Source organism: Neltuma alba, unplaced genomic scaffold (genome assembly GCF_004799145.2).
Source record: "Neltuma alba isolate B1F8T4 unplaced genomic scaffold, ASM479914v2 tig00002863_pilon, whole genome shotgun sequence".
In the NCBI taxonomy this organism is placed as follows: Eukaryota; Viridiplantae; Streptophyta; class Magnoliopsida; order Fabales; family Fabaceae; genus Neltuma; species Neltuma alba.
This window is the reverse complement of record NW_021633048.1, coordinates 674,814-700,422: the sequence shown is the minus strand read 5'-3', so window position 1 is coordinate 700,422 and position 25,609 is coordinate 674,814. Positions and strand designations below refer to the sequence as shown.

Below are 25,609 nucleotides of genomic sequence, written 5' to 3'. Positions count from 1 at the left end.
CGAGACCCGCCGAAGGGCGGGTATTTTAATCATCCTGATCTTGATTCCTTTTTTGACGTTCAACCAAGGAAAGCAGCATTTACGTAGGAAGACGATGAACAAATTTCGTTATATTTTTCTTTTCTTTTCATTTTAGGAGTGAAGACGAAGAAACAGCTGTGTATATATAGGTTATGATTCTGCATAGTTTTATCAGGGGGCATTCCTTTTTTTCTTTTGGGTTATGTTTTAGGGTTTTTATCTTAGCTGCTGATGGATTGCGATGATTTGTTCAAAAAAATTCTTTCACAGAATCACAGCCTTTGAGTTCTTTGTTTATTTTCTGGATTTAGTTCATGGCTTCTTCCGACCATATTGCGCGGCAACCATTTGTGTTTTGTTCCTCTGAATATCCAGCGCCATTCATCGCTGGCTTCTATTTCTCCGGTATGCGTTAGAAGGTAAAGTAATTGATAGTTTTAGGTGTTATTGGCCTGAGATATCAATGAGAATAGATTTGGAGGCAAATTGATCATCGTGGAGTTAAGCATAGAGTCTGACAAGGAATTCCTCTGGTTTGACTTGATTACAAAAATTAGTTCTTTAATTAATTAATTAAGCATTACTAATTAACTAGAGTCTTTCGACAAAAAAAAAAAGTGTGATTGGTTGACCGTTGACACGAGTTGCTTTATCTTTCAACATATTGACTGGTAATTTGTTTTGTCATGTCATATCATATAATACTACTTCTGACCTGCCAGCGCTAATCTTATTTGTTTAATGAAAAAAAATTTAATAATTGAGATTTTAATTCTGTTGCAATACTTAAATACAGACTCTACTCCTAATCATGTTTGGTCAATGACATGCGATGCAGCTACAAAATTCAAGGGAACATGAAAACAGTTAACATTGCTTTAAAAAAAAAAAAACAATGCAGTTTGAACAGTAATGCACAATAGATTTTGCTTCTCTTCACCTTAAAAAATCTTGTATTTCTTTTTCTCTAAAAAGGTTTTTTTTAATAATTTAAGGATTTTTTTTTTTTGTATCAAGATTTGCAAAATTGACTTTCTTCTCAACTGCATTTTGTAAACTGAACTTGGCGGTGAAAATCAATTAATATAAATTTATATTTAGATGTACTTTTATAAAAAAAAATCGATTTGAATATTCATTTAGATCTTGTACTTTAAAAAGGTGTTTAGGTAAGATCAAAACTATGATTTTAGAAGTGTTTTTACGGTATACGAAATAAATATATAGAAGAGTTTATCTCGATTTACATAAAAGTACTTCTGAAAAGTGATTATTGGGATATCCAAACACCTTATAAATTTAACTTGACATTTGGAGGGAAAAAAATCATTTTTTTTTTATACAACAAAAAAAATCATTTGATTCTAATACTAATCTCAATAAAATTTTGGGCTCAAAATGTCCTTTTGGATTTACACCAACCAAATCCAAGCAAGTCCTCTTCAACTTTTCAGGAATTTTTTAAAGAGGAATATCGCACACTATGAAGATATAAATTTAGTCAGCCCAAAGCTATGCATACAAATAAAATAGCAACTTTTTATAAATATACGGATCTGATTACTTTATCAGTAAACTGTGCTAAAGCATAAGCATGAAGAAACACTGATCAATTGCTTGATTATTATTATTATTATTATTATTATTATTATATAAATCACATTATGTCCTCACAAATATGTGCATGATTCTGTCCTCCCCAAGTCATTCTTTTAAATTATGTCCCTCAATCATTAACATAGTTTCATGATTATCTTAAGGATAGAAAGTTATAAGCATTGGGTAAATTAAAAAGTTAAGTATCACGCTGATCATGATTATCTTAAATTATAGTATTTTTTTAATATCTTGATATTATTGTTCTGTAATATTCAAGATATCAATGACCATAATTTTTTGAGTCAAATTAATCACAGTAGTTTAAGGATAGAAGCAGACAAGGAAATCGCGTGGGTCATTCTCAAAGGGATACTAGTGGGGATTTTGTACTTGGTTTGAATTAATTGCAAGTTATTTTACCTCTAACAAGGGTGGGCCCTGCTTAAAAAGAACAAAGAAGAAGTGGTGAAGTCACATTGTTCATGATTTAAGAACTATTAAACTTACTTTGAAGTAAATAATAGGATTAACTGATATTTATTCAGAGTCTAATTGCAGTTGACTTGTATATTATATTTTGACCCATAATTCATATGGTCTATGCTAAGTCTTACTTTGACCTTCCTTAACACTAATAAGCTCAGTTCAGCTAAAAAAAAAAAAACACTAATAAGCTCAGGGTTCTTGAGTTGTATGTTTGAAAAATATAACAATAAAATTAAAAAAAAAAAAAACTCGAGCTGGGTCTACTTTGCTGCGGTCAGAAGGGGGGGGCTATGATTAAGCCGGGGTTTACCATTTTAATTTTGTTACAGTAGTTAAATTCTTTTCTGATCTTATATATAAGTCACTTTCAACATATTTCATACAAATCAAGGACAATCTTAAACTTTATTAACTCTTATTTATAATTTAACAACTTTTCAATTTTATCCCTATTTAATATTACCTCTTGTCCTAAATATAAGAGTTAGTTGACTAATTTGAAGAAATTAAGAAACTAAGTTAGTTATTTTTAATAAATAAGTGTTATTTTTTTAAAGATATCTTTACTAATCAAATGTATTGGTTAGAACTACCATTATTAAAATGACTATCCTAGAAAAAATGTATAAATATGAGAAACAAAATAAATTGAAATCTTATATTTAGAATAAAAATAAAAGTCAAACGAGTTTTTATATCAAGGATCGGAGGTAGTATACATTATATGCTATTAGAATAAAATCAACACAATATTAAATAAAGGATAAAATTATACATTTCTATGAAAATTTTCTTTCTCTATCCTATAAATAGGATAAAAAAATTATTTCTCTCTTTCTTATAAATAAGAGGAGTAAATATTAACACTATTTCTAATCATGTTTTACCTGTTAGATACGGGATTCAGGGGAACTTGAAAAAGACTGGTATCTCCTAATGTTAATGACTGGGGAGCGACATGGCAGTGTGGAAAAAAAAAAATTATGCTTGACTCTAAATATAAAAACCAGTTCATATTGTAATTGTGTATTATTACCTTAGGTCTTAATTACTACTTCTAGTCTTTAATATAATAATTAGTTGACCAATTTGGGTAGACTAAGAAAATTAGTTAAGTTAGTTATTTGTAATAAATAGGTATTGTTTTCTTAAAATATCCTTGATAATCAAGCGTATTAGTTAGAATTATCATTATTATGGGGATTATCTTAGAAAAAAATAGATAAATATAAGAAACAAAATAAATTGAGGTCTTATTTTTATGATTAAAATAAAAGTCAAATAAAGTTTTATGTTAAAGATCAGAGGTGATATATTACTAGATCTTATATTTAAGACGTCATGTAGTAATAGATATTTTGCTTCCTACTCTCCGCCCCTCTTCAGTGGACGCACATATTATTGAAGAAAGCGCGAACAATCCGAAAGTCTGCGGAAATTTTCTATAATAAGGTGTGTTGAGGAGATCTAAATGTGTAAGGCGGACTGTTTGTTAAATTCTGCTTAAAATTTTCGAGAATTTGGGAATAAATGAGGAAACTTATTTTTGTTTTTAGTTTCAGCTGGTGCCATAAATATACAAGGCTTAAAAAAAAGGGGCAAAACCCACTTTTCTTTCTTTCTTTTTCTGTTTTTTTAAAATAAAAAGGACAGATGTATTAACAGTCCGATGCTACAAGCGAAATCAAATTTCGCCTTCTACTTTTACGCTATGTTTGGCTCGACGGAAGGAAGGGGAGGGGAGGGATTTTAATCAAAGGAAGGAGAGGGGAGGAAAGGGGAGGGTAGCTACAAAGGGGAAGGGAGGGAGGGGGAGGGGAGGGAGGGATTTTAATGATCTCCTGTTTGGATTGATTGGAGGGGAGGGGAGGGAGCAATTTTAATAATACCTTATTTTGTTCTAAAAAAATTGACTATTTTAGCCTCATAAAATTTAAATGAATTTTCTCACTTTTTATTTTGTTAAGATATAACTATATATATATAATACAATTCACTAATTTTGATTTACAAGATACAGTCACACACTTATAGAATATCAAGACAAAAAGTCACAAGTGATAGATTTCAATCAAAGAAAAGATCTTGAAGGTAAAAGAAAATACCAACGGCCTCTTAGAATTAGAAGAAGAGAAAAAAAGTTTACAAATGCTCACTAATTTTGGAGATAATTATCTTAATAACCTCTTATTAGATGCTCAAAAGAACTCTATTATGTAGAAATGTTTATGATTGATTAGAGGTTAACAAATCGAAAGGGCATATAAGGAATTAAAATATCATCTCTCACCTCCCCTCCAAAAAACCCCACTTTTGGAGGGGAGGCTAGAAGGGAAGGGGAGGGGAGAAGAACCCCTCCCCTCTTTAAAAAACATCTTAACCAAACGAGGGGAGGAGAGCTCCTCCCCTCCCCTCCTAAAAAATTATACCAGCCAAACAAGGGGAGGGGAGCAACTTCCCTCCCCTCCCCTCCGAAAACCCCGTACCAAACATAGCGTTAGGGTATGTTTGGCTCAATGAGAGAAAGGGGAGGGGAGGAATTTTAATGGAGGGAAGGGGAGGAGAGGGGAGTGGAAGGATTTTAATATTATCTTGTTTGAATTTATAAAAAAAGAGGGGAGGGGAGGGAAAAATATTTTAATATGGACAATTTTACTCTTATTTTATTTAAGGCGTGGGCATAATGGTCACAACATGACAAAATATGGGCATAATGATCATAATATGACAAAATATTGTCCTTTCCCTCCAAATCCTCCCAATTTTGGAGGGGAGGTTAAGAAGGGAAGGGGAGGGAAAATTTTAAAAATTTTTCCCTCCCCTCCTAAAATTTGTGTGTTGCCAAACAAGGGGAAATGATTAAAATCCCTCCCCTTCCCTCTCAAATCCCTCGTACCAAACACACCCTTAAGGGAGCATACGTACTACTATCTCCGGTTCTAAATATAAGACAAATTTTATAATATAAATTACATTACAAAATAGGTCTTATATTTAGAATCATAGGAGTATAGTAATTTGTTTGGTTTTTATTTTAGTCTTAGATATAATACCTCAATCCATTTTGTCTCTCTTATTTATCTATATTTTTTTAAGGCAGTTCTTGTAATAATGGTAGTTCTAACTTATACATTTGATTAGTAAAAATATTTTAAAAAATACAATACCTATTTATTATAAATAATTAATTTAACTGGTTTCCTTAATTTATTCAAATTAGTCGACTAATTTTTATAATAAGAACTGGTGGTAGCATTAGATTACAAGGCTAGTCGTATATCGGCTAGTTATATGTATACAAGCAATACATACGAGTACAAAATAGCCACTTTGAGAATTCAGACGCATGCACACACGCATCTACGTCCTTTATAATAAGTGATCTGCGCTAGTCTGCTAAAGCATGAGCATGGAGAAGTACTGCTCAAATTCCTCATCAATGGTTGGCGGCCTTGCGTTTGATTGAGCCTCTGAAATCAAACATGAACCCAGGATTTACTGACCAACAAATTTTGAAGAAACCCCTGTTTGGTCCCTCACAAACAGGTGCATGATTCTCTCCTCTTAATTATGTACCTCAATCATTCAAAAGCTTTCAATCGTGTCCTTTGGACAGCTTGCACAGAGCTCATGAGTGGGACATTATATTGCTCACTCAATTCAACGCTATGATCTCTTGTGCTTGTCATTTACTCCCTCGAATCCATAATGTAAGGTCCCATTTGAAATCATATTTATGAGCATTTGTAAGCATCTTTTATACAAGTTGTGACACAAACTCTTTTTACCTACTTCTTCCGATTTATTTTATAAGCAATAACTATCATCTCTTTCTTGTTTTTAAATATAAATAATATTTATAAGTTGTTTTAAATTTTTATAGTAAATTTTCTATTTTATTCTCATTAATTACTTATTTTAATACTCAACATATTTATTATCTTATTTCTCAAACCATCATCTTTCCATCACATATTCTCTCTCTTTCATTATAATAGTTTTCTTATTCTCTCTCCTATAAATAAGGGTATTTTAGAAAAAGAATTTTTAATTTCTACACATTTATTGTCTTTAACTAATTTTAAGTAACATTTTGATTTACGTGATAAGCTCCAATGTTACTTATAAAAAGGGATGGAAGGAGTATTTATTTTTTATTCTGTAAATCACAATTGAAAAGTTGCTTATATGCCATTCCAAATGGGTCCTAAGTTATGTTAAAAAAAAACCTTCCAACATATCAAAAAGGAAATTAAAAGATGAAAACTCTTTAAATTTGTTAAATAAAACAAGAGTCTCATTCCTTTTTAACACTACCCCTATTAGTGCATTAAATTTGATGCTTTATCTCTCACTTATTAATTCAATACAAGGACAAAAAAAGAAAAAAAAATCATTACTACGCCAAACATGACTTATAATTTGGAACGAGTGGAGAGAAAATGATTTTCCCTCCTTATATTCGGATAAATAAATAAGGGAAAACATATATATAAGAAAAAGTGGTTAATTTTTCGCTAACAATAATACTCATACGGAAAAGATGTGGGTCCTATGCTTCTTTTCCTCTGTTTTGGGGCAATTCTAAATAGTTTTCACTCTAAAATCTCTCCAAAGGTATTTTAATAGTTAGGGACTAAAAAGAAATGATCTCTGAAGGATGAAAAATGAAATACCATAAAGTTGACAACAAAACAGGTTTTCCCAAAAGCTTTTGTACCGAACACATTCCAGAGGAAAGCATACCTTGGTTCACATTCCATTTTCCAGATGACAGGATATACATGTTGGGAATCGCCCCATGAGTAGAGAAAACATCTTCAACTTCTTTTTCAATGGAATGCATATTGCCATCTCTCACATATTCCGAGTAAACATGATCTGAACAAATTCCTAAAGCCAGAGACTGCTCCTCAAGATTCATCAAAGCGTCACAGAATGGTTCTCTTTCACTTACTCTGTCCACTTCAAGAGGACCATGAGAAGGCCTCCCATGGAGGTATGGTTTAGCACAATCAATCTGAAGTTTCCCTTCTTCATTTACAGATATGGCAGTGTCCGAATCTTCACCGAAACTATTGCTGCCTCTGGATGATTTGGGTTCTGAAATATCATCAGACGTTGAACCATTTTCACAGGAGAATCTCCGAGCCCAGCATTTGTGCTTTTGTCTAGGCAAATCCAATTGCTCAGTCTGTAGTTTTCTTTTCTTATTCCATTCAACAATGTTGGTTTGTTGAAATCTGTCCAGATAGCATCTGAAGACCATGCATAACAAATATCAGAAGCCAAAAGAATTGACTTTTAAAGGTAGGACCTCCACAGAAAAGTTACAGCCAGCCGTGAGAGATGAAACATGAAGATGAGTTACCATGGGACATTTTGCCTGGGTTGATCCTTGTAGGATTCCTCTAAGAAGTACCAATACTGACACAGATATGAGACAAGACATACTATGGAAATCACAACATTGCTTTATATATAATGATCAGATGTAATTTGAAGTGTCATGTCGCAAAATATGGATTTCCTCCATGTGCTTCTGTCCTAGCCTGTTCGGATGCATTCAGAGTATACATACTCTGCATAGAACATGTGAGAATAGTCTTTGAAATGGGGACCTTTGAAAATTGTGAAGAGTTATACGTAGAGAGTACTAGTATTCTACATAAGCCTAAACAAAACAGGACAAAATGCAACTAGAGAGAAGCTGAGCTTCACAGAGTTCATCCATGTGTCAACCAAGATATGGCTACACTTCTGAAGTAGCAGTACTGCATATCCCTGTGTGATGCGCATGGTGGCTTCTGCTTAATTCCATGATCTTGGATCTAATATTGGAATCTAAAACCACTTTAAAAGTGTCTAATGAGACCATGTGTAGGATATAAAGCCCAGTTTGATTCAACTGTAACTAATATTTACATGAAAAATGGAAATAGAGCCTGTAAGTCTGCAAGTAGAATGTAGAAGCAACCAGTAAGATCACTATTTCTTCCAAAAAATGTCATCATGGTTTTCATGCCTAGGAATGCGTATATTATACAAATAGGACTTAATTAGAATAGCTGATGAATTTTAACATGCTACGAGGAACATTCAAAATTGCAACAATTCATCTGTGGACCTAATTTTTTATCACAACAAACCTAAAAGGGAAAGGAAATTCGTTTCCACAACAAAAGCAAATTTTCGTAAAACTTTCTACTTTAATGGTTGAACAATGAACACTTCAACTTTTCACAAGATAGAAACAAAATCCGCTGCAGTTATTGTCGCCAGATATCATGTGCTACAATGAAATCTATGCATCTCCCTTCCCCAGTTCAATAACTGAAACAATACCAAACCAATTTTCCTTATTTGGTTAAAAAATCAAGAAGATACTAAAACCACTTTGAATATGAACAAATACAGCAAATATCTTTAAGCTTAATTATATTATACGTTTAGTGTTTCTAGTTTAAATAACTCTGGTTCCTTAAAATTCATTTAACGCGACGTCAACCCTCAAGTTTTTGTATTTCAGAAATTGAAGTTAATAAGTGAAAAGAGAACTAGCTAAATTTCATAAAGACCAAAACAAAATATGTAGTTAACTTTTTTCCCTTTTCAAGCAACAGGAAGCTTCATGAATAAGATTGCTCAAGCGAGTAAACTTCATGAACAACATTGCCCCAATTGAAACCACTAAATAGCTTTGCTGTCTTACTAAATTAGTTAATACTTGATAGAACTTCGATGATTTACTGAAAGAAATGGTAAATCAATCAAATCCAGAAAAATAAGTAAGCTGGGCTTTTGATTTAGGAGACTTCAGAAGTTTTTCACTACTGATATACGGATCAAACCTGTTTGGATGCGACGAGTTCGCGTTCTCTTCTTCCATCTCCACCCAGAAGGATCGAAGAAAAGCTTGAGAGAGAAAGGAAGAGGGAGGGAGATAAGGATTAAAAGTATTGAAGAGAATATGGCATCTCGCATCTCACTGTCATCGGTCTGCGTCGCGCGTGCAGAACACACAGGCAGTCGCTTGCCAGTGGAATACTGGAATCACGAACACTAGACAACGCTTCGTTTCATTGAGTTCACATCGTCTACGGTAGAAGTAAATTGAGTCCACACATGACAATGAGAAAGGCATAAAAATATTAATCCAGTAAAAGCTGCATGATTAATCGCTCTCTTCATACGACAACACCTTTTCTGATTCCTTCTTCCCACAACTTTTGTTGTTAGGCGTGGGTGAATTTGTTAGAATTTTTATCATTAGACGTCGGTGAGTTATTATTGCAATTTGTTACGTACATGCGTTTTTAAGGAGCAAAAAGGCGCCTCAGCTTCAGATTGGAAGACAGAATTTTCACTTTCATTGATATCAAAATAAGAGTGTGATACAAATATATCATTATTCTATCAGCATACAGGAAAATTACAAATTCTAGAATACACACGATACAACTTTTCACAAAGGCCAGTCTTCAATATTTGCTTGACATGTCTTCGGAGAGCCTGGTTTTCATAACTTGTCATTGTACAGTGTCAACCACCAGAAGAACACCATGGTTGTAGCCCCACATCAACCAAAAACCTATTTTATGTCCACCAAGAGGAGGGAGAAACAAGGAAGAAAGAAGATATACTGCTGAAAATCAAAATATCCACAGGCATATTCATTCCACGGCCATGACCAGATGCACCAAACAGCTCTAAAAAACCAAAACCTCACCAACTGTGGGTGACTGACACATGAAAAGACTTTTGTCAGTTGGATTAGTGATAGCAGACTACTCAACCTCTGGGCTTTGTCATCACTCAACCAATCTTCACAGCTAGGGTTAGATGTGTATGCACTACAAATGACCACAACCAGGCGACACCATGACTTATTTCGATGCTGATGCACCCGGTGCGATGTCATAAGCAGTGTGGAATCGAAGTCCAGAACCTATATGGTTTGCTGTAGGCCATACCCAGCTGAGGATATTTGGTCCCAGAACCTGAAACAATATTAAACAAGAAACTTGAAATCATACCCAGTTATACACATTGATTGTTGAATTAATCTGGACTAAGTGAGAAAGAGCGCACTGCAGAGTCTTAACAGATACCCATGAAACAAATAGTGATATTCATCAACATGTTAATATGAGTTCCCTTGTATCAGTTGCAATTCAAAGACATACTCATTAAAAGCTAAATAATTAACTGAGGACCAAATAATCGCACTTTTAAGTCCCAAACAGGCAACCCTGTGCTGACACAATTAGCTTGAAGCATACATGGAGCTTGATACTTCAACGTGATACTTATACAAAGATGAAAGACGAACAGAGATGGTAATAAAACACAATTAACGATCCAATGGGGCCATAATTTTAACGTAATCTGCCCGCTGATGCTATCACATTTATATAAACAAAATGAACTGAAACAGCTTTATTGGCAACCATAAAAGTCATCACATTTAATGCATGCTCAGTAGACCCCAGGAGCACGTAAGTGTAAATGTCATCGCTTTATAACAACAGAAATAAGTAGCCGCACGGGGCATTATTACTATAGGATTTATAGCTGGACAGAAGGAACAGTAGCATGGTATTCAGTTCTTACAGTTGTCAAATTCTCGTATGGACCAAGGTCATACGGATGTTTATAAATATTGCCCCCCTTCTCAGCAAGCCACAAAGCTCTAACTCCATCATAATGCTGCCAACAAAAGTGCCAAACATGAAACAGTCCCTATTTGTTTGGTCAATAGAATTAATGCTTTGAACTAGAATTAGAATTCTTTAATAACCTCTATGGTAGTCTTGTTATGCAGGACGAGATAGATATGCCATCCTAAAAGTACACCCAAGGTTATAGATAAGGGAACCACCAGCATCCCCGAAATAACCTGTACGTAATCAAAATTCATTAGCAAAGATGCTAGCCAACTAAAACAAAATTCAACCATCTTATCTTTATGGGAAATTACATAAAAAGTTCTGTAAGAGCCACCATTTTGCTCTTCCTCCTTTAAACCATCATTAGCTAGACTACCCACGAGCAAGACCTAAAACATTTAAGGGAGAAGAATGGTTAATATAGGCAGAAACTGTGCAGGGAACATTATTACAGGGGAAAACAAAAGAGAACAGAAGGAGGGAATTGAATCAAGTGCCCAGGTAAAACAACTAGAGCTTAACACGGCACCCATGATTGTAATGGTATTAAAAATGCTGACAAGAAATCAAACTTACCAAGGAGTAAACGCAGGTAATAACTGCATACATGACAAATATGAAGAAGACCTTATAGTTTGCATGGCCTACACAGTTGTTTATCCAAATGCAATGGTGATCCTAACAATCAGATGGCGAAACTTTTATCATTATTTAGAAAATCTAAGATAAATTAGACTGAATGACATATCTGCATACCATGCGCAGAACACATCTTCTACAAACACGGCAATGATGAGCACGGGGAGGCTTATAATGAGAACACTTTTGGCAATATCTCAAATCCCCACCCTGCTTGTAATTCAAAGAAACAATACATAAATGGTAAGATTCATATTTCATACTGCTGAAAATGATCACACAAGTACCAGTTTATAGCAGTTCTTGTAGGCTCAGCGAAAAAATTTGAGTCATCCCTAGTTAATCTGATTATTTTCATTTATTATACATTCACTTAGAAACCCTAAAACTTGACTAAAAGAAATCCACGTTTCATGCAGTTCATATGTATTCAAAAAGTGCAACGCCGCAAGGGCTGCGCAGCAATGTGCTTGGCAACGTAGTGGACCGTTGACAACCATGCCATCCTCAGAAACCATTTTAAACCCCATTGTTGAGGTTATATGACTGAATCATGAGGCAGAAACGCTTTAATCAGTATTGACTACTAACAAAGCCCCCAACTTCATGGCTTTAATATAACCTTTTCTCTCCTTTGACTAGTGATTGGAGGAGAGACGGGATCCGAAGCAAGGGTATACAGAAACTCACTTATCAAGATGGCAAGATGCTTGTACAGGGTGAATAATTAATGCAAACTTAAGAAGCAAACCCTAAAGGCCTAAACCACACAGGCTGGAGAAAAATGGCACTGGAAGATTTAAACTGGCATAAGGATATCAAAATAACGTAGATTATTGGATAAACAGAATCTATCCATTCTATTCCTTTTATAGCATGGGGCTAAAACAGCTGAATTTCCACCACCACAACCAGTTAAGAGCTAGTGGGTTCTGTGCAGCAGGTTCCATCAAAACGTGCACATTTCCTAATGATATTGTCAAATCAACGATTACCAGGAATCTCATGATAAGCTGGCATCATAATTTATTCATTTATTTTCAAAAACGAAACGCTTGCTCTGTGGGGAGATCTGAGTTGATAGTTAACAACAAAGTTAGATCCCTAGCCAAACCAAAAAGAGAGAAATAATTTCACTTCCACCTTAAAGCTCATTATTTATTCAGGAGATTAATTATACAGCCCTAGCCAAACTAATGATACTGAAATAATTCTACTTCCATCTTAACAGTCACTGTTTCAGAAGATCAATTATTCAGGCCAAAAAAAAAGGTTGTTCTTTAAAGTTTTATATGCGGAAAGTGAGCGCAATTAATACATGATGATAATTATTTATTCATTACTCGTATAAAAACATGATCATGACTGTCGGTCCATCTTAGTTCTTAGGCCATAAACAAGAGATTAAAATGTATGAATATTTTGCACATAAACCAAAAACGCAAACATGATTAACCCATTATCCTAAATGCAGCGATTATGGAAGGCATTATACAATTTCGATGACAGTACCTCTTTGGTAACAGTGATTGGCAAAACATTTCTGATCTATTCATCCAGTCATTAGATGTGATATGAGGCCAATAGTTAAAGTTCAAATAGAATAATTCACAAGTACGGACCTTAAACGTCGAATTCACGAGTACAGATCGGAATGATTGCGAATCTGATATTTCAGAAACAAGGATAGAATAACTAACAACATAATGTCACACTTTCTGCTAGCTCACGGAGCAGTAATCATGAAATAAAGATTGCCAAAAAAAAACCCATAACGAAATCCAACTAATGCTCATCAAGGAGACTTCCAGCATCCAAAAAAGCAGAACCCGAAGAAACATATAAACTAGCAGGAAATGTAACCAAACAAATAGATAGAAAAATAAATTACCAAATCAAAATGACATAAACATGAATAGGCTGCCAAGACCAGACCTGGGTGGTTCTTCTCAAAGAAGCAAATTTGTCTCCGAACGTTGGAAAAACAAAAAACCCCAGAAAAGAGTATATCGTATTATTCCAAAAAGAAGCGATATTTAAAACAACACATACTCTGTACCTTTCGCTTGATCTCGTGAATAGGGCTTTCAACGTCTTCGATGTCTGGCATGTAGGCGGAGGGGACCCAACCCGGATCTGTTAATATAGCGGTAGCATAATTAAAGATACACATGATGGCTAACGCAGTGAAGACGATGGCGTTCATTATTCCCGGCGAAGAAGAGAGGCCGAACCACTTGTCAATGAAAACGAAGACAGTGGAAAGGTAAATGTAGGCGATGGTCAAAACGACGACGCTCACGGGGAGGGAGAACCTGCAGCGCCGTTTCATTTTCTCGGCCATGGTGGATCCGGCAGGGAGGTGGCGGTGGAGGCACCGGCGCCAAAACGACGGCGTCTCCAAGTGCAAAATTCAGGGAATGCACGAGAACCCAGAGTGGGGCAGGGTGACCGTGCAAGAAAATATATTGAGACGGTGCCGTTGTCTTTAGTTTAACTAAAGCACGGTTGCTATTTTGGGCTGATTCCTCTGTTTGTTGCTATTTTCACACCATAAATTAGAGTTATGGATAGAAATAAAAAAGGGATAATATTGGGAATTTTCAGATCAAATATGCAGGAGAAAAATGTTGGGAGCGAATATTGAATGGTTATAGGAGAGAATGATTTTAATTTGTTCTTACGTTTGAATTAAAAATAAAATAAACTTTCTGTTTGTGGTTTTACTAAGATTCCTTCAAGACCAAGTTATTGGTTTCATGCTTTGTGATGTTGGAGCTGACAATTCACCTGAAGAGACAATTGTACTTTACCAAATCATAACAAACTCCAGATGTGAAGAGTCATAAATTTAATGTGGAAAGGTGTTCATAATTATTAAATTGTACTCTTCTAATTTTTAATATAAGACATATTTAATAAATTTAATTTAATTAAAAAAGTTAGGTAACTTAGTTAATTATAAAAAATATGACATATTTTTTTAAAACACTATAATTATTTTTTTAATATCTTTCTCTCTCTCCTAATTGAGTATGGTTGAAGGAGTATTAATAAGAGTAATTTAAAAAAACTGATAAATATGAAGAAAAAAAAGTCTTACATTTAAAATTAAGATCAACTCAATAATTAAATACTATATTAAAGACCGAGAGAGTATATGTCAATCCAAAAGGTTTTATCATGAGTTATATTGTTGTTTTAGCTTAGTCTCTAGCGTGAGTCTTAATAATTTAATGATGCAAATATGAACATATGATAAGAAAAAATAATAAATTTTATAATTTTTTTTAAATGAAGATGTTAAGTTGATATAAAGATTATGCTTAATATAAAAACTAAATAAAATGTTTACTTTGGTATTATGGTCTTAATAAATATAATATTTTAATTCATTTTCACTTTCAAATTTATAATTTTTCCTAAGTATATATCCCTATTGATTGTAGATAGCAAGATAATTTATTACAAGTAATTATCATGCATATGGTTTGAAAATGTACTTTGAGAAAGACACATATTAGTTATAAAATAATTAATTTTATTAATTTATTTAAATTAGTTAAATAGTAATTCTTATATTACAAATGGGAGGAGGATGTAGTTTCAAGGATGGAGCTTTAGATTTCATCTTATAAAATATAGCGAGAAAGGGTTTGATTAGATTTGGGAAAAAGACAGAAAAATGCACTCTTAATTTCAGAAGCCCAAAAAGGTCCGCTGAATTCAACAAATCCCAGTTTGGTACCATGAGACCAAATTGGGATTATTATGTGAAAGGAAAAGACCAAATTGCCCTTCATTTTAAATATTACTTTTAAAATATCACAGCCCCTACTGGCCGGCCGGCCACCGGACCTCCGGCGACGGCGGTCACCGGAGCTCCGGCAACCAGCCGACAATTGGTCACCGGAGCTCCGTCGGTCGGAATTTTTTTTTTTGAAATTTTCACAACTTCAATATAACGGTTAACAACTTTTGTAATGCGATTAACAATTTCAATATAGCAATTAACAACAGCTTTTCTGGAAAATTCAACAAAGTCCGGCGACCGGAAACAATTTTTTTGAAAATTTTTACAACTTCAATATAACCGTTAACAACTTTTGTAACGCCATTAACAACTTCAATATAGCAATTAACAACAGGTTTTCTGAGAAATTCAATAAACTCCGGCGACCGGAAACAATTTTTTTGAAAATTTTTACAACTTCAATATAACGGTTAACAACTTTTATAATGCTATTAACAACTTTAATATAGCAATTAACAACAGCTTTTCTGGAAAATTCAACAAACTCCGGCGACCGGAAACAATTTTTTTGAAAATTTTTACAACTTTAATATAACGGTTAACAACTTTTGTAACCCTATTAACAACTTCAGTATAGCAGTTAACAACAATTTTTTTTTGAAAAATTATATAACTCAAAAACTTGTTGTTAACTGCTATACTGAAGTTGTTAATAGGGTTACAAAAGTTGTTAACCGCTATATTGAAGTTGTAAAAATTTTCAAAAAAATTATTTCCGGTCGCCGGAGTTTGTTGAATTTCCCAGAAAACTTGTTGTTAATTACTATATTGAAGTTGTTAATAGCATTATAAAAGTTGTTAACCGTTATATTGGAGTTGTAAAAATTTTCAACTTTAGTATAACGTTAACAGTTACGTTTTTTTGAAAATTTGTACAACTCCAATATAACGGTTAACAACTTTGATATAGCAGTTAACAACAAGTTTTTAAATTCAAAAAGTGGCATTTTTATAATTTCAGTAATGTCTTTAACAAACTCAAAAACCTGTTGTTAACCGCTATACTGAAGTTGTTAACCGCTATATTGAAGTTGTAAAAATTTTCAAAAAAATTATTTCCGGTCGTCGGAGTTTGTTGAATTTCCCAGAAAACTTGTTGTTAATTGCTATATTGAAGTTGTTAATAGCATTATAAAAGTTGTTAACCGTTATATTGAAGTTGTAAAAATTTTTAACTTCAGTATAATGTTAACAATTACGTTTTTTTGAAAATTTTTACAACTCCAATATAACGATTAACAACTTTGATATAGCAGTTAACAACAAGTTTTTAAATTCAAAAATTGGCATTTTTATAACTTCAGTAATGTCTTTAACAAACTCAAAAACCTGTTGTTAACCGCTATACTGAAGTTGTTAATAGGGTTACAGAAGTTGTTAACCGCTATATTGAAGTTGTAAAAATTTTCAAAAACATTATTTCCGGTCGCCGGAGTTTGTTGAATTTTCCAGAAAAGCTGTTGTTAATTGCTATATTGAAGTTGTTAATAGCATTATAAAAGTTGTTAACTGTTATATTGAAGTTGTAAAAATTTTCAAAAAAATTGTTTCCGGTCGCCGGAGTTTATTGAATTTCTCAGAAAACCTGTTGTTAATTGCTATATTGAAGTTGTTAATGGCGTTACAAAAATTGTTAACGGTTATATTGAAGTTGTAAAAATTTTCAAAAAAATTGTTTCCGGTCGCCGGACTTTGTTGAATTTTCCAGAAAAGCTGTTGTTAATTGCTATATTGAAGTTGTTAATCGCATTACAAAAGTTGTTAACCGTTATATTGAAGTTGTGAAAATTTCAAAAAAAAAAATTCCGACCGACGGAGCTCCGGTGACCAATTGTCGGCTGGTCGCCGGAGCTCCGGTGACCGCCGTCGCCGGAGGTCCGGTGGCCGGCCGGCCAGTAGGGGCTGTGATATTTTAAAAGTAATATTTAAAATGAAGGGCAATTTGGTCTTTTCCTTTCACATAATAATCCCAATTTGGTCTCATGGTACCAAACTGGGATTTGTTGAATTCAGCGGACCTTTTTGGGCTTCTGAAATTAAGAGTGCATTTTTCTGTCTTTTTCCCATTAGATTTTGTCTCAATACACACTTTTTTCAAGGGAGGGTTTAATTATTTCTTTGATTTACAACTTTGAGAGTTGATTGTTGTCTCACTGTGCAAGTCATAATTGCCCATTTGTAAATAAATAAATATGCTTGCTTCTTACCCAAAAAAAATATTATGCTTTTTCTAATTATTCTTTTGTCCTTAATTGATTTACATTTTATCAAACAATCATTACCCATATTTTATCTTATTCTTATTATCTATATCACTTGAGTTAATCCTAAGTGGCAAATTAGTCACAATATTCATATAGCATGTGAATACTACATCTTGTCATAGATTTTATATTGTATATTGAGATAATGATGATAATATTAATGAAATTATTATCAAACTTTAAAAAACAATTATAAATTACTTAAAAATAAATAAAGAGACAACGGATGGAGAATCAAACAATCGAACAAATAATACCATAACTGGAGTAATTAATGAAGCACGTGACCATCTTCTTGTTCCTACTATACATGTCCCTTTACACACTAACTGGAGTAAATAATGAATCTGATGTGTTAGATTATAGTCTTCTGATTCTAAATATAAGATTCTTATACACACTAGTATAAGGGTCTTATATTTAAGACGGGAAGAGTAAATTGATATCAAGATATTGAACAAATAAAAATAAAATTTTATTTAATTTTTTAAATTTAATTAACATCAACAATATGTTAAACATGCGCTTAAGTCACAAATTAAAGTCACCATGCTTGACAAAAAATAACAATTAATCTGTAGAAATTGCAGATGCTATGGATTAATTGGTGTTACAATATTTTAATACAATTTACATTCGCAAAATCTGTTTTATTTTTTTGGATAATCCATTTTTTGTAGTATACTAAGAAATTAAGAGAGTGAAGAAAATTCACTTGAGACATAAAAGGAAATTCTCCATTTTAATATTCCAAAATTGACAGGCTACCCTCTATCACGTTCAACATCGATTTAATTGAATAGTGAACCCTACACAAAATAAATTCTCAGTCTATGCCATTTCTCATCTCACAAGCCAGAATGGTAACCAAATAATAAAATAGAAAAAATCACAAATATTTCAAAGGCAAAAAATATATAGAGAAAAATATGATCAACGGCGCCAATTCGGTCCTAACACTTCGGAAGATCGGACGGTGGAGGAGGCAACTTATGATTGCGTTGCTTCCCGTCTTGGACAATCCAAGCCATTTTCAACCCCCAACTCGTGTGTACTTCAAGGTGGCAATGCATGAACCAGACACCTGCAATATTTAGATTAAATTTAATTTAATTAGAAGCAATTAAAATTTAAATCAATCATGAATGATTTAAGAGATATTTGAGGATAATTTTACTCAATTTTATATGAAGTCAGACTCACCAGGATTGTCCGCAAGAAATCGGAGAGCAACCCAACCTCCGGCGGGTACACCAGCAGTGTTCCTCTCCATCGGGTCAACCAGATTGAAGTTCTTCGGATCCTTTTTCGGGTTGAAGTTTCCGTTTCCTTGACCCACAATGAAGAAGTTGAATCCATGAAGGTGAAGCGGGTGGCTCTCTGCTCCAATGATGCTCGTATCTTGCAGAACCAACTCAACACTTGCGTTGTATGGCAAAACCACCACCTTCGTTCCGCTCGCCGCCATGATATTGTTGGGTGCGGTTCCTGTATAGTTGAACTTAACCGGTGGGTTCGCCGGAAAATCAGTCGTGAATACTCCTTTTGATTTGTTGAAGAAGTGGGCTTGAAGCAAGGCCGTGCTTGGCATCACGAATGAAACATTGTTAATTGAAGCTGCTACTCTGGTATTATTTGGACAATTCTGGTTCTTTGAGCAAGGCAAAATCCCTAATCCCACGGTGAAGAAGAAGCGTCTATCAACTGTTTTTGGTACTTTCGCCGGGAATTTCGCACTGTTCAAGCTGCGAACCTTCTTGTTGAACTTCATTGCGAAGACGGTGTCGTTGAATTTGGGAAGCACGGGTCTGAGCAGAGGAAGCTTAGTGTTGGATTTCGAGAGTGAATGTTTGGTTTTGTATTCGAGTAAGCCTGTGGTGGTGGTGTTGTCGAAGGCCGCCGGACCGGTGGCGTAAGGCCTCGCGGCGATGACGAAGGACCCGTTTGGGTGTTTAGATTTGGCAGTGAGAAGGACGTTGGTGGTTTGGCCTGGTGTGATTAACACAATATTGGTCTTGAAAGGCTTCACGTACACAGCATCAGCTTCCACCACAGTGAGCGTGTGGTTGGCTATGCTGAAGAACATCTCATCATTCAGTGCAGCATTGATCAGACGTAGCAGGTAAGTTTTCCCAGGCTTCACCTTCAGCTTAAACGTATCTGCATCGTCAAAACACAAATTCATTACTCATCTTGGTCACAGATAGAGACATGTAGGAATCAGATAAAGTTGGACCATCTGGTTATTTTGTGTTCTGGGTTATTACCTTTGGCTGAGCAGTTGTAGAGAGGACCTGGAAGTCCATTGATGGTGTGAGCATCAGAGATATTAGGAGGTGAACCTGTTTTCATTGCTTGGTTGATCACAGTTTCTGTGTCTGCTTTCCACCAGTCCCCTGTAAATAGAGGTGATTCTCAGGTTAATAGAAGTTAAGTTAGTAATTTGGATAGAGTCTGAGGGTTTTGTAAAGCAAATACCCAATACGATGGGGACTTCCTTGAAAGGATGAGGAAAAGGGTAAGAGTCGTGTCTTTTGGGAAGAATGACAATAGGACCATGAAGAGTCACTCTTAGCCATGAAATATGAGCATGCCACCACAATGTCCCTCTCTGGCCTGTCACAGTGAAGTTGTATACATAAGTTTGCCCTGTTTGGATTGGACACTGTGTGATATATGCGGGCCCATCTGCCCATCCACTCCTCAGTTGGCGAACTCCGTGCCTGAAAATTTGATCCAAATCATAACAGAGTTATTACACAATAACTCACAGTGATTTACAGATTTCAAACGTGGAGTTTTCCTGCAGAATACCAATGGATGGAGACATTGTATGGAACATGGTTCACCACTTTAATCACAAGCCTATCTCCTTCTCTTGTTATGATTCTAGGTCCGGGATATTGCCCATTCACAGTCACAATACTCTTTGTTTTGCAAAGCCTTGTGACGTTTTGCATTTTGATCTGCAGAACAGAAGATAACTTAGTTGGGGGGGGGGGGAGATGTCTAGAAACTAGTGAAGAACTAAAAATGCAGAACACTTACGTTAAACTTGTAGTGCCTGGTAAATCTAACATGTTTTGCCAGAGTCATCTGAGGCAGTATCCACAGAGCACAGAACACAAGGAAAGTGGCCTTTAAGAGACTGCCTGAAAGAAGATAAGCAGAACCCATGTTTCCTTTTCTGTTAATGAATCTTCTTGTGAAGTTCAAAAACTGAAGAATTTGGATGATGAAAACAGAGGAAAAAGATGGAGCTTATATAGTAGGAAAAGGAAATGGTGGGTTTGGATAAATTAGGTGATTGAAAACGAGATATTGCAGATTGAGAATGTTTTCATTAACTAATCCCATCTTTGTATCTGGCAAGGTTCCGACTTTAGAGTACAGAAGGCCAAAGAGTAATGTTTAAGCCATATTATATTCCTTGGACTAAACACACGAATGTTTCCAAATATGCCCTTACAAGTTAGGGACAAATAATGAAAGTGTTGAGGGTAGTTTATTGGGAATTTTGATTTGAGGAGAGAAAGGGATGGATTATCTCACAAAGAGGCGTTGCAAGGTAAGCCTCAGCCTCCTACCGTTAAAGACTTGATAATCAAGGCAAAGAAGGAAAGGAAAAAAAGGGGATATAATGTTTTACAACCACATCGTTTTTGTTAGCTGTGTCGGTTGTTAATTTTTTTTTAGGGTCTAACAGCTTCTGATGTTACTGTCTGTCCCTGACAAAAATCCTCACTTCTATTGGTCTCAATGTATAAATCCGTTAATTTGCATCACTTGGAAAATCCTAGTGTTATATATCTCTTTTGATTATGTCTTATTGTCTCATTCTAGTTTTTCCGTTTTCTTCATGTCAAATAAATAGTACATAGCCAATTCATAAGAGCTGGAGTGGTTACCTACTAGTTGATTCAATTTTGTGTCGGCATCAAATATATTCATTTCCTAATTGGATGAGCTCTAACCCAATTTAAAGTTTATTGTGACAGTCATTCGTTAAAATTCGTTAAAATTAGGTAAGGCTTGTTAAAAAATATGCCAAAATTGGAAACATATACCTGAGTTTTTTTTTTAATATTCAAATTTATTTTATCCCGACGTTTTATACCCTCATAAAAAAAGTGCAAATAAATAATATTTAATGAAACTTTTTAAATATATTTATTCCATAATGGAATCAAACGTGATGAGTTTAAGTTGGGTTTAAAAAAGTTTGAACACGACCAATTATTTTTTTCAACATAAATTTTTATTTTTGCTTGATTTATGATTAAATTTAAGAACAGCCCAAAAAATGGGATGTCAAAAAGAAAATCCCAAACAAGTCGATTAATTATGGATGAGAATGTGTGATGTTGGTTAGACTTGACTACAGGTTTAATCTCTGGCCAGACAAAAAGGAAAAAAAAAAGATTACAGGTTTAATCTCACCTAAAACAATGTGCAAAAATTAGGTTGCAAGAAAGTTGATAAAAATGAAAAAAAAACAGGAAAAGATAAATATCAAAAAATTCAAACAATTAAACAAATTGTAATGTCACTGTAACAATGGTCAACATAAACTGTGATGACCGGTTGGAAACTAAGCAAGCAAGCTTGTAAAGTAATTTTCTTGACCAAAGCTTGAAAAGTAATTAAACTCTTTGAGAAGTACTCACCTCATTATTAACGTTTGAAATACTCCTTAATAAGTTATTGGATAAAAATTTCCCATAAATAATTTTCCCTTGTGGAGATTTCTTTATTATCTTGGATAACATCATGTTTATCTAATATATAATTATATATACATAAATACATTTTAGATTTTGGTGTCATGGTTCAATCCTATAATTCAACTTCACATTCCCCACGACCGATGCTGCATAAATTGCAACTCAATCTTCATCGATCATCTCATCTATCTATTTAATTATTTAAATGGTTAAAAGTATAAAATCTGTAGTAAATTGCCTTCAAAAGTATAATAAAAATATACAATGAACCCGAACATATTTAATTTTTACTCTCTTTAGCTCCCTTACTTTGAAAATATTTCACCTCCTGACTTAAAAAAAATCAAAATTCAAGAATTTTCTTCCTGATCTGCTATTCTTGAAACTGCTGAATATGTGCCAATTACAGAGCACACTGCCCCCACAAGGATAATAAACACGCAGCTTGCCACCTATAAATAAACGCATCACAATAACATTGATTTCCTTCAAACTCTTAAATTCAAAATAGAACAAAACTATATATATACACACACATACATATTACTTCTGGTTCTTAATATAATAACTAGTTTGACTTTTATTTTGATCCTAAATATGAGAGCACAATTTACTTTTTCTCTAATATTTATCAACTTTTTCTCAAGATAGTCCTTATTGCAATGGTAATTTTAGTTAATACACTTGATTAGTGAGAATATTTTAGAAAAGACAACACCTATTTATTATAAATAACTAACTTAACTAATTTTTTTAACTTACTCAAATTGATTAGCTAGCTTTTCTATTAAGAATTGGAAGTAGTATATGTGTGTGTGTGTGTGTGTGTGTGTGTTGGTAGAAGAAAACAGTTTTAGAGTTTAGACTCAAAACTGTTTAATATAACGATAGAGAAAGAAGATAAAAGAGTTGACTTCCCACCTCTACTTTTGACAATCTGCCATGATGTAGCTTGAGATAACATGCACACGGGTATATAAGTGCCTGTCACAAACATAGAGATTTATAACCCATTACTTGCAAATAATTAAAGATAATCCTATCAAATTAAGATCAATATTATTTGTGTAGGAAGCAGAGAACTTACAATTAGCATTGCCATTGAAGAGCCCATAAATGCCATGATAGACCCTGCAGTAAAAAAGAATGAAATTTTGAAACTTGGCATACTCTGGAGGACGGGTTATGAGTTTATCTTTTAAAGATCTTTCAAATTAATAAAAAGAAATCAATAGATAAAGTGATACATATAATATATTAAGTTGATCCTCAGATGAAGGTGGGACAATACTTACCGAAAAAAGGAATAGAAAGGGCGAAAACCAAGTTTGAAAAAACTAAAACTGTTCTGATAAGAACAGACATAGAGTAGCATCTTAGCTGAGCAGAAGGCAAGAGTTCCTCTATGCTCAGTGCAACAGGCATCAAAGTGATGGCATACTTTGTCAAAGGGTTCACAACCTATATATAATTAACACGCCCGTAGGAATCCTTGTCAGAACTTGTCCTTTAAGAATATATATATATATATATATAAATTAAGGGGAAATTACATTCAGTGACCCTCTGATGAACTGTTAATCCTATTAATTATAATATGATTCTTGTCAAAATTTGATATAGAATAGTCCAAGACAACCAAGACTCTTTAATTAGTTAGATATTCAATGTATTGACTGGTAGTGGCGTAAGATTAGATTAGAGAGAAATGGAAGATGAACTAACAAAGGAAAATTCATTCTCTGATTCACGAGGAAAGAGGCTGTGTTCAATTCAATTAGAAGAAAATATAGTGTTCAACACTTAAGCATTAGGTTTCAAACACTATTTCCTTCTAACTTAGTTATTGCAACGAAGCAAATATATAAGAGAGTCATTGCAATTAGAGGCAAACGTCAAGGTCGATAATTGCTATTTCCCCTAAAAGTAATGGGGATTTGATTATCTTACAGTTGTCCAGGCTGCAATATTTGATGCATACAATTCTTTGGGCATGCTTAAAGTAAACTGAGATTTGATAGAATCACCAAACGTTAAATAGCCCAATGCCGCAACTCCTATGTATATAACAAAACAAAAGCCAAAGCTGCAGAAAGAGAAGGCATGTCAGAATCTAACAACCCCAAAGAACAACATTCTAATACTGGTTCTATTTATTACCTGACTGCTAGAACAACTGAAAATTTTGACGGTTCCTTCATGGAAGAGTATATGTTTGGAAAAACTGAGTGGCCTGCAAAGCAAAAACCATAGAGACCAATTGAGACTGGTATATTGGCAAGGTTTATAGCCTTTCCACCAGGATGAAATCCAACTTTGTCTGTCACTCCAACCCATAGCAAGCAAGAAGTCACCAATATCGATGCAGCTATCCCTCCAACTGAACATCATTAATTAGCGGTGAGCTGTTAACCTTTAATTTTAAGGAAGAACTAGTTAAAGAAAAAGGTACGAGGCTAAGAAACCTGACAGAAACGACAGGAGTTTAAGGTTTCGTAAGCATATTGTTGGCAGAACACAAAGAGCTGATGCGATGGTGAAAACTTGATTACTGCTCAAATTAATCCCGGCAAATTTCATGTGGGCGTCGGGAAAAAGTGACGAGAGGTTATCACTCATTAGTATTATCAACTCAACACAAGCAGCCTGCAAACCAAGAGCTATTTACCTTTCAGTACACGCGAGAATCAGTGGAGCAAAACAATATAGAAGATGGCTTATTAGAGGAATAAATTCTCGCACTTACATATAGTTCCATGTACAAAATTAGCTGCATTTGTAGCAGAGATATAGTCGTCAGTTTTCCTTCCAAATAACATGTTATACTCACACGCACACAAACACATGTTGCAGCAACAATGCAAACCTAGCTATAAGCACTCAGTCAAGATCCTCATGATGCCTTTGTCTTGTTTTCTTGCACCGTATATAGCTCTTTGGCTTAAATATATCATACATATACCTAGCTAACTAAATGCATATCAAATTATCACCAAGTTTTAAAAAGCAAAAATGGCGCCTAAAGAGTTTTGTTTCAAAATTCAAACAGCCAATCAAGTAATGTTGAGCATTATCCAAAAATTTTCCCAAAGAGAATAAGCTCATGAGCAATCTTATTGTAGTCTCATTAAGATATTGTCTACTGACCGCAATCCCTAGGCGACCAGCTATTCCAAAAGCTGCCTGCCCTATATCCGGGTAGGTATGGAGACCAGGAGAGCTTTCTAAACATCTCTTCAACAAAATACCAGTATAGCAGCATAAGACAGCAAACAAGAAAAGTATTAGAAGACTTAACCATCCACCTTCTTTTACCGCATAAGGTGTTGTAAGAAGTCCTATTCCACACAGTACATTGGCTCCTTCACACGCAACCGGCAAAAAGGAAGAAGA

General features: G+C 34.2%; 4 protein-coding genes across 8 annotated transcripts in view; all 4 read right to left on the bottom strand.

Moving 5' to 3' along the window:
• Positions 1–664: 664 nt before the first annotated feature.
• Positions 665–9,081, bottom strand: LOC114739520 (protein FAR-RED ELONGATED HYPOCOTYL 1). 5 transcript variants are annotated; one of them, XM_028927585.1, is made up of 4 exons: positions 8,958–9,080; positions 6,853–7,364; positions 5,463–5,576; positions 665–674 (listed from the first exon to the last, which is right to left on the bottom strand). In XM_028927585.1, the coding sequence occupies exons 1-3, from the start codon at positions 8,993–8,995 to the stop codon at positions 5,503–5,505; spliced, it is 624 nt and encodes a 207-aa protein (XP_028783418.1). In that variant the 5' UTR covers positions 8,996–9,080; the 3' UTR covers positions 665–674; positions 5,463–5,502. The 5 variants fall into 5 exon arrangements, 4 of the variants coding, with proteins under 4 accessions (XP_028783418.1, XP_028783417.1, XP_028783416.1 ...); XR_003739611.1 differs by lacking the exons at positions 665–674; positions 8,958–9,080 and adding an exon at positions 7,478–8,946 and having other exon boundaries at positions 5,334–5,576; XM_028927584.1 differs by lacking the exon at positions 665–674 and having other exon boundaries at positions 5,334–5,576.
• A 366-nt stretch (positions 9,082–9,447) lies between these two features.
• On the bottom strand, positions 9,448–13,890 carry LOC114739557 (probable protein S-acyltransferase 16). Its single transcript, XM_028927634.1, has 7 exons — positions 13,474–13,890; positions 11,532–11,624; positions 11,352–11,453; positions 11,087–11,164; positions 10,907–11,005; positions 10,720–10,815; positions 9,448–10,106 (listed from the first exon to the last, which is right to left on the bottom strand). The coding sequence occupies exons 1-7, from the start codon at positions 13,756–13,758 to the stop codon at positions 9,993–9,995; spliced, it is 867 nt and encodes a 288-aa protein (XP_028783467.1). The 5' UTR covers positions 13,759–13,890; the 3' UTR covers positions 9,448–9,992.
• Positions 13,891–18,207: 4,317 nt separating this feature from the next.
• The window catches only part of LOC114739556 (laccase-17), a 25,794-nt gene continuing 18,392 nt past the window's right edge, over positions 18,208–25,609 (bottom strand). Inside the window, exons 3-8 of the mRNA XM_028927633.1 lie at positions 20,541–20,694; positions 20,307–20,458; positions 19,971–20,215; positions 19,760–19,888; positions 18,696–19,652; positions 18,208–18,576 (exon numbers count right to left, since the gene is read on the bottom strand). Coding sequence (XP_028783466.1) covers positions 18,446–18,576; positions 18,696–19,652; positions 19,760–19,888; positions 19,971–20,215; positions 20,307–20,458; positions 20,541–20,669 — 1,743 coding nt within the window. The 5' untranslated portion in view covers positions 20,670–20,694 and the 3' untranslated portion in view covers positions 18,208–18,445. The remainder of the gene's footprint in view (positions 18,577–18,695; positions 19,653–19,759; positions 19,889–19,970; positions 20,216–20,306; positions 20,459–20,540; positions 20,695–25,609) is intronic.
• LOC114739601 (amino acid transporter AVT1D-like) overlaps positions 22,567–25,609 on the bottom strand; it is a 3,770-nt gene continuing 727 nt past the window's right edge. Inside the window, exons 3-10 of the mRNA XM_028927680.1 lie at positions 25,364–25,578; positions 24,682–24,862; positions 24,377–24,596; positions 24,167–24,302; positions 23,512–23,677; positions 23,304–23,347; positions 23,138–23,200; positions 22,567–22,668 (exon numbers count right to left, since the gene is read on the bottom strand). Coding sequence (XP_028783513.1) covers positions 22,567–22,668; positions 23,138–23,200; positions 23,304–23,347; positions 23,512–23,677; positions 24,167–24,302; positions 24,377–24,596; positions 24,682–24,862; positions 25,364–25,578 — 1,127 coding nt within the window. The remainder of the gene's footprint in view (positions 22,669–23,137; positions 23,201–23,303; positions 23,348–23,511; positions 23,678–24,166; positions 24,303–24,376; positions 24,597–24,681; positions 24,863–25,363; positions 25,579–25,609) is intronic.